Source organism: Aricia agestis, chromosome Z (genome assembly GCF_905147365.1).
Source record: "Aricia agestis chromosome Z, ilAriAges1.1, whole genome shotgun sequence".
Taxonomy (NCBI): domain Eukaryota; kingdom Metazoa; phylum Arthropoda; class Insecta; order Lepidoptera; family Lycaenidae; genus Aricia; species Aricia agestis.
In genome coordinates, this window is record NC_056428.1 from 25,269,689 (window position 1) to 25,282,372 (window position 12,684).

At 34.5% G+C, this 12,684-nt stretch overlaps 1 protein-coding gene across 2 annotated transcripts in view; it reads right to left on the bottom strand.

The window, feature by feature from the left end:
• LOC121739364 (facilitated trehalose transporter Tret1-like) overlaps positions 1-12,684 on the bottom strand; it is a 67,463-nt gene that overhangs the window by 30,429 nt on the left and 24,350 nt on the right. For both annotated transcript variants that reach the window (XM_042131805.1, XM_042131804.1), the window contains exons 2-3: positions 12,194-12,326; positions 7,473-7,577 (exon numbers count right to left, since the gene is read on the bottom strand). In XM_042131805.1, the coding sequence (XP_041987739.1) occupies positions 7,473-7,577; positions 12,194-12,326 (238 nt within the window). The remainder of the gene's footprint in view (positions 1-7,472; positions 7,578-12,193; positions 12,327-12,684) is intronic.

The following is a 12,684-nucleotide window of genomic DNA, read 5'->3' on the forward strand; positions in this document are numbered from 1 at the left end:
AGGGTAGAATGTAAAAAAAATCGCAAAAAAACACCCTATATTATTGCATCAATTTATAGTGTTACTGGTAAGGAATCATTTCTGGATAGTAATTGTATATGGCAAACTTGAGGAAAGTGTTGTATTTTAGTAAATTGTATCATATTTTAAAGCAATGTATGAAAAAACAATAAAACCTTAAAAATCTAACCTTTCCTGGATTTTATCGTATATAATCACTTTGGAGAAATTGATTTTAATTAGCAATACTAGCGAAACGACTTCTTTTGTTACGGTTCCGTACCCAAAGGGTAAAAACGGGACCCTATTACTGAGACTTGAATGTCTGTTCGTCTGTCTGTCTGTCTCCAGGCTGTAACTCAATAACTGCTTCAGCTAGATTTCTGAAATTTTTACAGATTATATTGTATTTCTGGTGCCGCTCGCGCTATAATAACAAATACTAAAAACAAAATAAAATTAATATTTGAGGGGGGCTCCCATACAACAAAAGTGATTATTTTGGCCTTTTCTGCTCTGAATCAATAATGAAATAAACCGCTATAACATCAAATACTAATAACCATAATGAAATTAATATTTAATTTTATTGTGGTTATTAGACGGTACTACTTAATTATTTGATGTTATAGCGGCAACAGATGTACATCTATGAAAATTTCAGAAGTCTAGCTATAGCGGTTCTTAAGTAACAGCCTGGAGACAGACAAACGGACGGACAGACATCGAAGTCTCAGTAATAGGGTCCCATTTTTACCCTTTGGGTACGGAACCCTAAAAACGTATTTTTTTTACCTCTTTGGATCGTAATCAATAATGGCAATAGAAAGGCACTTAACGCTAAGTGGAACGCGGGGAAGATATCCCTATCATAATTTATTGAAATATCAATAACGTACTTGAACTGCATATTAATAATAAATATGATTTTTTATCTTAATTAGCTTGTTTATATTGTTATACTTACCTATATTTTTACATTGAAGGCCGAGTCCGTTAATAATCTCAAGTCGAGTCAATCAGCAGTTAAGGGGGCGACTAACCCAAAATTTTCGATTTTATAAATCATTTTTGTACTTGAAAATAATCCTCGAATTGTTTCATTTTCTAAAATTAGATATTATATTTATATTTCTAAGAATTCGATCAGAGCAAAAACACGATATCTTAAAATTTTCTCGATAGAAAAAATCACAAAGATGCATCTAATTTTCACCTTAGATTTTCACAGTAGTAGTTTAACCCCTCCCTCATACTGCTCATCCTTGGACGGCGGAGCAGGTAACAGAACAGAAAATATAAATAGAAGATAAGTGTGTAGACATAAGACTGTATAAGTGTATAAATTGTATTAAGAACTTAACTTAAAATTAGGGACAAGAGCATTACAAAATAATAATAAATAAATAAATAAAAAACATTCCCGTTTGATGTGTAGGGGAGGTACCTTAAAAAATATATATTTTAAAGATCTTATACACCATTTTGTCGGCATCATTAATATGTGCATTCGTGCCGAATTACAGCTTTGTGGGTCCTATAGTATCTGAGACCGCGGACAGACAGACGGACAGATGGATGGACAGACGAACGGACGGATAGACGGACAGACGGATGGACGGACGGACAGACCGAAACTATAATATAAGGGTTCCACGTTGACTACGGAACCCTAAAAATAATCATGCTATAATGTAACGTGTTGTTAACAGTATGAAATGTATGAGCGCTGATGTCACTTTTATAACATGGCTTTACTCAAAAAGTAAAGTTAATCTTGACAAGCGCCCTATTGGTCATTAATGTACTATCAAAGAAGTTGATCCTAGGCAGATGGGGGACCTAAGTAATTTGGTCGCGTTAAGTCAAACCCATCCGATCGATTACAGCTAACATTGAATTGACATAATTCGACCACATGACATAGGCCCGTCAACTGCCTAGGAATCAATTTCCTCGATGGTACATGGGTAATGGGTATACCTTCCTAAAAATATACAATCCATTCCTGTTGAATGAGCCCTATACCAGAGCCCATAAATTTTTGCCCATCATCATTTGTTTTATAGTTGCTTGATTGGCGGGGTACGTACACTCATTTTTTGCGATTTTTAAGGGTCATATTTTTTTTTAATTAGTAAATTAAGAAAAAATCAAACGTAGCTTTAACAGATCATAATATTGTATAAAATCATTTGTCTAAACGCATTGTCCAGGGCACTCCAGGGAGTAAATTGGGGAATACGTTTGTATGGCAAAACAGTGCGAGCGTACCCTTTAAATAATACTCTTATTACTCTGTATTTCCTAAAGTAATGATCGTACAGTAAAAATGTTTGGGCGTAATCTATAGGAAATATAATGTAAGGTCAATGTGTCGAAGTCCGTCTGGGAGGTAAGTCCGTCTAGCGGCAATAACTTCCATATTTGAACGACTAATTTCATATGGCTCAGTGGGTAAAACAATATTGCAAAGTTAGTTTGATCTAAGAAACAGACATGTCGCTACTAACTACATGTTACGAAAAAAAAACGATCTCAATTTTTTTCCGTTTTGTACTCGCAATCGGAGTGTAAGTCTCTGCCAAAAAAATTTAAAAAAGTGGAAATACGAAGGAGTTTTTGGAGTTTCTTGGATTACATAAGTAATTTAGTGATCCTTTTACTTATTAATGGTGTTCAATTCGTTAATATCGCTTTAATTTCGTTATTATCACCTGCAACATGTGTCTAACCTAAAATTGCAATAATTGGGAAGTCCGTCTAGTTTTCATAAGGAAAGGCCGTCATATTCAGCGCTGCTACTTTCACAGTTCACTGTCAAAGTAGCAGCGCTGAAAGACCAAAAATTTTTTTCATTTTTGTATGGGGAAACTCGTGACGCTCGAGCCCTTGCTCTTGCCTTGCTTACAAAAGTGAAAAAAATTTTTCGACTTTCAGCACTGCTACTTTCACAGTGAATTCTCTACAAGGAATACGTACACGTCCTAAAGTATTATCACTTATTTTTGTTACACACTGTACATGTCTTTATTGTTAATTTGCATTTAAGCTATGGACTACTAAATCATAGCATTGTCCAAATTTTACTGCACGAAAAGTTATAAACTACTAAATAAAAAAAGAAGGGTTTGGTTTTTTTAATATTCCAAAAACCAAAAATTATTTGAGATAGTCAAAATTTGAAAAAAGATCCTTAAAGAGCAGGGTATTTTTCTTAAAAAAATACCCCCTTGAGAACCAACAACCCTTATAATTTTAATTGAACGGCGAAAATAATGGTAAAAACGCGTAACTTTCGCCCACGTAATTTCCCAATCTGCCACGTAAACTAAAAAGTTATTTTAACTAACTAAATATTAATATGAAGGATTAAAAAAATAGGTACTAAGTAGACATATCAATAACAATAATCAAATAAAAAAATATATATATATAATTTTGTTGTAATAAACATTTGTGTTTGTACTTAGTGTTTAATTTTTCAAAAAATGCACTATAATTTTAATGAAAATGTTTGCAACCACTTAGACTTACGATATGCCGGACTTGCCTTAAAATGATATAAAATTAATTTTCTCTGGAATGCGAACCTTATTACAGACACCTTAAACACATATTTGAATGGCCGTTTTGCGGCTTTGCTAGAAACCGTTGCCATGTATTTTACTTCACAAGTTATGGCTATACTGCTAGACGGACTTACCTCAAACTATGAGGGAAGTCCGTTTACACACCGAGATTTAAAAAATACCACGTAAGTAAAAAAACACGGCAGCTAAGATTATTTTTAGATCATTATAGGTCTAATTAATATATAGCCTATAATTTCCGATGACACAAGTTACTTTAAAAAGCGAATCTCAAGTCAATAAATTATGTTAAACTTTAATTTTAGAAAAGTATGCCGGACTTCGACACATTGACTTTACATAATTAACATAGAAGTCACTAAAGAGATATTATAAATAATTTTCGAGTCACGAGCATAATCCTTGAAAAAGAGACCTTTCCCCCCCTCCCCCACCGCCGGCTCTTGTCCCACCCTCGGGGATTTTTAGTATATTCTTCTGGACACCTTTAGGAACAACTGTACCAACTTTCAAAACTACACGAATTATTCGGTCTGAATTCCTTAATTTTCCGAGGCTACTAGGAAAACTTTAAAATCAATACAATAGCGTTCGGTGAAAGTTAACACCTGGATGCATCTTCTCATTCGAAATGAAAGCCCATTTGTCTGTGAATCCAGGTCAGCTGTGTTGCACAAATGCAAGGTTGTATAGGCCAACTAACCCTATAATGACCGCTATGCAAATTATAATTAATTGGAGCCGCTTTGAATACAATAACTAGAATCCCTAACGGCTAACAACAGTTGCTGTTTGCTGTAGCAAGATTTTAGTTTAGGTAGGAATAAGATTAACACCTTATAACTACTTATATATTAAAATATTTTTAATATATAAGTAAATTTTTTTTATACACAGAAAAAGGGTATTTTTAGGGTTCCGTAGCCAAATGGCAAAAAACGGAACCGTTATAGATTCGTCATGTCTGTCTGTCTGTCTGTCTGTCTGTCGCCTATGGACACTCGCAACATTAGAAGAGCTGCAAGTAAGTTGCCGGCCTTTGAAGGTTTGCAGGTCGTATTGAAAATATAGTGACAGTTTATTTCAGAGTTTTACAGTGTGCAGCAGAAAGTTACGCAAAAAACGCACGGTGGAAGCCTGCCACTCATCAAAGTGATGAGGATGGTATATTTTTCGAGTGGAGCGATGGCGAAAAGTTGCAGGAGGCGTGATTCCGAACAATTTCTTAGAGCACTCCTCGTGATAGAACCGAGGATATAGAGTGAAGCCACTTGTGATTTAGTTTATTCTCAAAGTACATAAATATTTGACAAACTTAGTCTTTTTTAGGGTTCCGTGGAACCGTTCCGTAGGGTAAAAACGGGACACTATTACTGAGACTTCGATGTCTGTCCGTCCGTCCGTTCGTCTGTCTGTCTGTCTGTCTGTCTTAATTAAATCAACTGAAATATGAAAATAAATCAAAAACCTCTTAATTTCATAAAAATAAACCTTATTGCTGCTGCAGAACCCTTCATGGGCGAGTCCAACTCGCACTTGACCGGTTTTTTGAGTTCCCAGCATTGTTCTCATAGAAAAAGTTGTTCATTTTGACGGTCTCATTTGATGGTTTCAAGGATAACGGTGTTTACACAAACACACTGTATTGTGTGCTGACACAATACAGTGTGCGCGAGTAGAATATAAAAACTCTACACATTAGTCAAATCGGTGGCTTGGCCATTTTGTTACTCGTCATGCTATGGGCTTTGAACTTAATATAATATTACTTTTCTATTGTTCTTAATAACTATAAATTACCGTAACTAATAAAAAATGGCCAGGCCACCGATTTTGACAAATGTGTTTTTTTATTCTTCTCATAATATAAAGTATTTTGCCGCGCTTTAGTACTTATAAAATTAGGGTTTTCAAATTTAGGGTTGAGTATGTAAGGTTAAAAACTTGGCTCTACATGAGATCTCACTACTTTTTGACACCACGAACAATAATATCTTATCATCTTGGCAACATTTTTACATGAAAATGTTTTTGGTGGGATGACCGCTTTCTGAAGTTTTTTGATAGGAGGTTATTAGCTGCTCCATAGCATTGTTGGTTGATAAAATGTTTTGACGTAAGTATAGATAAATTCAAGTTAAAAAATCTAATAGCGTTTTCGGCATCTAGAACTGCCCCGGGGCAGGGTAGGCCGAATGGATGGAGTTTCTAGATGCCGAAAACGCTCTAAGATAACAATTAGTCAAAAATATCGTCTTGGCCACGCGACGCTCATAATATTTTTTGACAATTTGCTTAATACACGTCATAATGGAAAATAAACGGCGATTTGAATTAAGTTTTTAATTAACCAAAATGAAGTACTAATGGTGCCGTAATACAAAATATGCCAAAATGTGAGTAATAATTAGTACTATAATAGTGTTGTAGTGAGAGTTACATTTTTTTTATGAAAGTGTTCTTTACTTTCATAAAAAATTGTAACTCCCTTATTATTACACGTAGCTGCGTCTTTTTACATTTAATTATGTAATAACAACTAGGAGACCATATTTCAGCCCAAAAAAATGACATCTGGAAATTTAAGTTCAGGATGTCTATGATACTCGATTTTCGATCCACTGTGCACCGCGCGTCCGTCGGCGGAAAGTGCTCGCGGCACCTCGCGACGCCTCGAGGCGCCGAGGTATCAGCTTTCACATAATGAGGCGCCTCGCGATGACGCGCGCAGTCGCGGGAAGCCGCGAGCACTTTCCGCCGACGGTCGCGCGACCGCGCTTGGCCGCCCGCGGCGCCTCGAGCACTTTTGAAGTTTTCAAGCGATACTAGTAGTTATAAGTATGTAAATAAAGTTTAAAATTATTTCACACTAAAAGTGCTCTTCGCGCCGCTGCCGGCCGCTGCCGATCCGGTGTGAATTGGGCCTAAGGAGGACTTACCTACAAAGCAATGGGGATTGTCCATTTTTTTTTAATTTTGCTCATTACACAAACATTTCGAGGAATAAGGTCAGTGATCGTTTTTCTGTATATAAACGAAAAAAATACCCATTAGTTACTTATATTTTTGAACAAATATGTTTAACCTTTGTTTGACCTTCAATGGCGTTAAATTAGCAATAAATTCGACCAACATTACGTTTCGAACTTTTGGTAAGCTTCTCGTATCAGCTTTCACATAATGATAACTTGCATTTGACGAACCAGCCATTATAAATAAGATTGAAAGGAAATTTAAAACATACTGCAGAGGTCAATTGGAGGCCGATGATGACGTCAGAGCGAAACTTTAAAAAATGATTGTGAAAAAACTAGCCAATGAATTTCAAAGTTATTTAATTTATATTCTTAAAATACCCTATTTTTAACGAAAAAAAATATAAAAAGTACATGCGATTTTTTTTGGACAATGCCCAGTATTTAACTCATATCTTCCTCTTGTTAGTTCGATTTATTTATTTCTGATACTATTAGGCACGAGGTAACATATTATGTGCTGTGGACTGGAAGCCATGACATTAGTCTTGTATCGAGGCCGTATTAGTTATTAATATTTCATTAATCGATATTTCATACTTTCTATTTCAACCGCGTAAACGCTCCGTACCGTATCCAAGGTGAGCGATAATTATTTATGTGAATAATCAATAAATACTTAGAATTTGAATATCAATAAATCGTTACCTACTCAAATTATAATTGACGTGTATTATGTAGAGTCGGTAAAAACATGTAAGAACGATGGTCGATGGTCGATGGCCCCTTGCTCGGACGCAAAAACAAAAAACTTAAAGAACTCATTTTTGATTATTTTTGAGTCAAGAGAAAAACAAGTAATTTGATCCCCAATTAACTAAAACAAAATTATGTAATAACTTACTGATCCACGATATTTCAGAGTTCTGTAAATGTAGTTTTTCTCCTTCAATAGGATCCTTGACTGCAGGGATGACTATCGTAGGAAAGCCGAGGGTCATTCCATAACCTGTAAAATATAATTATTAATTAAGTATAACCTGATTGTTAAAAATAAACAAAAAATGTATTTATAAAGAGACTTAGCACTACCGCGCGCCCCTATGTTGAAAGCCACTGTTGAAAGTACTTACATATTGTAAAACCATTTTTTATCCAGGGAATATTTTTTTTAACTTCCGATCATCTTTACATTGTCAGATAATAATATTCTCAATGAAATACGATTAAATAGTTATTGTTAGTAATCTAATCTTAATTATTATACCTAAGTTAATCGTCGATTTGAGTTCATTATCACTTGTTTACAAAAGCTATAAATAATAAACCACATGCGTCCTCATCGATGGATAAATTTATAATTAGAAGAGAAATTTTCCTTTACATGCTTAATTTTCCGTGAAAGAGGTTAACAGTCTTAAATAATAATGATTGACAAATAACAATGACACAAATAACATATTATGGTATAAAGATAATTATTAATATTATTATTACGATTGCTGATATAAGGTGAGGTGGTATATATATATATATATATAATTGGAATCTCGGAATCGGCTCCAACGATTTTCATGAAATTTACTATTTAGTATATAGGGGGTTTCGGGGGCGATAAATCGATCTAGCTAGGAATCATTTCTAGAAAATGTCAATCAGATACCGAGCAAAGCTCGGTCAAACAGCTAGTATCAGCAAGTCAGTCAAACAAAGTTTGGACAGCATAAATCGAATTTTCTGACTAAACTGTTTGACCTATCTTTGAGTTGACAATGACGTACTTACTACAAACTCTTAAGTTTTTATAAAATAACTAGCTGTTGCCCGCGACTTCGTCCGCGTGGACTTCAGTTTATAGCGCGCGATGTCAACAAAATTGGTGTCAAAAGCTTTTATAAAAAAACCCTGGTACCCCTTAAATCAATACAGCTGTATAGTGTGCACACAATAAGTATTTCATTTTTTTATATTAAACTTTATATTTTATGCCAAATTTTAAAGCTTATTTAGCCCTCCAATTACACAACTTTACCCATAAACTATTTATCATTGATAGATTTAAGGTTACGTCACTGCACAGATAAAGTACTGAGTTATTTAATACCGTAGAATAGATATAACAATCGAAAAAAATCGAAACTTAAATGTAAGATGATACCACGTCTTATAGAAAGACTTTTGAGCAAGCGTCAGCGCGATGTAGAAGACGCACGGCGCCATCTATTATGAATTGTTGGAACTAACTTAATTTGAACAAATTTACGCATTTTCACCCCCTTACAACCCTTTTTTCCAGTAAAAAAGTAGCCTATGTCCTTTCTCAGGCTTTAGACTATCTGTATACAAAATTTCATTACAATCGGTTCGGAAGTTTTGGCGTTTGGCGTGAAAGCGAGACTGACAGACAGACAGACAGACAGAGATACTTTCGCATTTATAATATTAGTATAGATTATGTGCACACTGCATAGCTGTTTTTGGGTATTTTGATTAATTAAGGGCCGCGCTACACCGGAATGGAGCTGCCATGCGAGGCGAGCACTTTCAGCGCTGCCATTCCGGTGTAGCGCGGCCCTAAGAGGGGTACCACCAGGGTTTTAAAAAGTTTTTAAATTTGACACAAATTTTGTTGACACCGCGCGCTATAAACTAAAGTCCACGCAGACGATGTCGCGGGCAACAGCTAGTTATGAATAAAAACAATATTATATAGTAAAGTAGGTATGATTAGTTCTCTTACAATAATAAAGTAAAAAATGAAACGCCATCTGTTTTCATATATTAGAATTAAAATGTTGATTGCATTGATATATTTTCTGGATGGAATATAGGCCAACACGGTACACTCGAACTCCTTTATTTTAGAGCACCTTAATCTGTTATCAACTTGTCACATATATTAGAAATGCAGTAGGAGTTCTATAAGATAAGATAGATTGATTATTATTATACCAAGTGATTATATTATTAAACATAATATTCTAACGTATTAAAAACTATACACAAAAACATACTAACTAATAAGTATGATTAGTTCTATGTTACAATAAAGTAAAAAATAAAACGCCATCTGTTGAATCGTATTAGAACTAAAATGTTCATTCCATCGATATATTTCTGGATTTTTTATAATATTATACATAAAATATGTTTAAGATTTTTGAAATTTTATTTTAATACACATCCAAGACCCAGGAACATTGAAAACTTTTTGTTCCGCCTGTGGGACTCGAACCCAGGACCCCCGGGATGAGCGCTGGCCACGCGCAATGCGAATTCATTTTCATCGATATTTTCATGGAAATAAGATATTTTCCCACATCAAAATGTAGCCTATGTCCTTTCTCAGACTCTAGAATAACTGTATACAAAATTTCATTGCAATCGGTTCAGTAGTTTTGGCGTGAAAGCAAGACAGACAGACAGACAGACAGACAGACAGACAGAGATACTTTCGCATTTATAATATTAGTATAGATGAATAAATTCCAGTTGACGTGTTCTAAGCTTGTATAATGTAAAAAAATAATATAAGTAGTTAAAACTGCTAGCCTTCCCCCAGGAAATGGGGTAAGTAGCAAAATTTTGTATAAGATATAGACTTTATGCACTTTCCGAAACAAAATAATACTTCTTCAAATATTTCCAATATTTGAATTCTATTACCTTAGATAAAGTTCAGTATTGCAGTATTTCTTTATTATAACAATTTGGAGTAAGACTAACATACTATCGCTAACAGAGGTTTTAAACCTTTGGGTGTTAATAGGTTTTGCTTTGTTTTAACACAAATCTTTATACAACGTGTTAATAGGACCGAAACACTAATATATATTCTGTGCCGAAACTGAAAAAACCATTTTACATTTAATGAAACTGAACAACTTTGCCAAAGAACCTTTTTTCAAAACAAAAAAAAAATACTTCTCCATATAAACTGAAAAGTTCGATTAGACAATTTGTATGGAAAAGTAAATTTTTTGAAGAGTATTTTCAAGTTCAGTTTTACTAACTGAACAAATCCTTTTCTTTATTTTAGTTATTCCATTAACTCGTTGTATATAAATAATATTTTCTATTTCCCCTGGTCCCGGAATCACGCTTGAACGGCTGAACCGTTGTGTTTATATTGACTTTATCTATCTTAAATTTTATTTCAGCCAATTAAAAAAAATAATTTGATCCGAGCAAAATATACACTCGCAGCTTTTTATCAAAATCGGTTCAGTGGCTTTGGCATGAAAGAGTAACAGACAGACAGATTTCATTAAAATTGTAAAGAAATATATATATTAATCAAGTGGAATAACGCATGAAAATTGTATCTGGGGGCACGGGACTGCCCCGGCCAAGATAAGCCAAGCGAAGCGCGCAAGGGCACTTACCTAACTTTTCTCGAAACATTTCGTCGTATTTATCACTGTGAGACAGACTCTCACATTCACGTCGCCACTTTTGTGACCTTAACCTTAAAAATAATCTAAGTACCTACCCAAAATGAAAACAAAACCTTAACTAAATGGTTAATTACATCTGATTTGGGGAAAGATGACGACGACGAAGATGGTACGTTAGTCTTACCCCAAGGAAATTGATAGTCTTACCCCACTTGAATGCATTAAGTTATGTTTTTGTTTCGTTGAAAATTCAAGTTATTCGTTTGTTTTACTGAAAATCAGTCTAATCTTACCCAACCGCTTACCGAAAAGTTTAAAGCGTCTGACAAATTTCATTTCGTTATGTTGGCAATATCCTGGCATTGGGAATTACGCTATACATATCGAGATAATTGCGTGTGTTATTCTTGCCCCTGTGATAGTCTTACCCCACCTCACCTTATCACAATAAGGAAAAGTTTTTGATTTTCACAACACATTACACAACGTAATGGGGTGTGAACATATTTGTACCACATTACTCATTATTTTACAATCCACGTTGATGATCACAGTCAGTGTAGAATGTAGATTGTTTTAAAAACGATTCGGACCGCTGCGCGGCGCTCTGAATGCCGACGACCAAGGCAACATGTTGTTTAAATATTATAATTACTTCGAGCGTGGCACATTTGCAAGGCGTGGCACGTGGCAAATTGAGGTATAACAGAATGCCTAAAAGCAGGGCCGGACCGTGAGCTTACGAGGCCCTGGGCTGAAACTACTATGGCCACAACATTTTAACTGTCAGTACGTAGTAGTTAGTACCAACACCTAAATTGTATAATCAACCTTGATCGTAGGATTCTCAATGATACCAACAAAAAATTAATAAAATTATGAATTCTTTCGCATTATCGTCTATTTTTGACTTGACTTAGCTGAGGGTCGGAGGACCTTGAACTCATGGGCCCCTGGGCTTAAAGCCCAAATAGCTATATTATGGTAGATCCGGCCCTGCCTAAAAGATGTATTTAATCCATGATTAATACTAGTGGATTTATAACATTATTTAGTAACAATTTGTCCTTCTTGGATACGTTAGATTTTATAATGGACAAGGACAACTAGATACAAATAGAACAACAATAATAGACAAAGTTTTATTGCATATAATATACTTAGTAAGTATATAATTTGTCAATTATTTGGTTAAATATTGAAAAATGTAATAATTACAAGTACTTACTTAGTAACAACAAATTCTTTACGCTGACTGCTATAATTTGCGGTAAAGCTGTCCTGAAATCTTTTTTGTAGTCATATTGGTATGCTCTTGACTCACTTTCAGGAACCACCATATCCTTTATAGGTTGTACCATCTGAAACAAAAATTATTTACTTAAGTATATAAAAAAAACTATTATTATTGTAAAATGTACTTACCTGTTTTACCTAATATTACAATTGTCTAATTTTAAAATGTGCTAGACTTTAGACTTGGCAGAGTATCGCCGGGGAAGTCACAAAAATATTGTGACTTTCTCACGTGTTTCTCTTTTAATAATAATAATAATTATAAGTTTGTGTTGGTCCTATATTCAGACAGACAGTACGCAGCCGCGGAAATAATATACTTACTGTATATTTCCGTTGCGTACCATACCTAATTATTTTATTAAACATTAATTAGAATTACATACATTATTGATTGCACCATAGACCATTGAAGTAATTAGT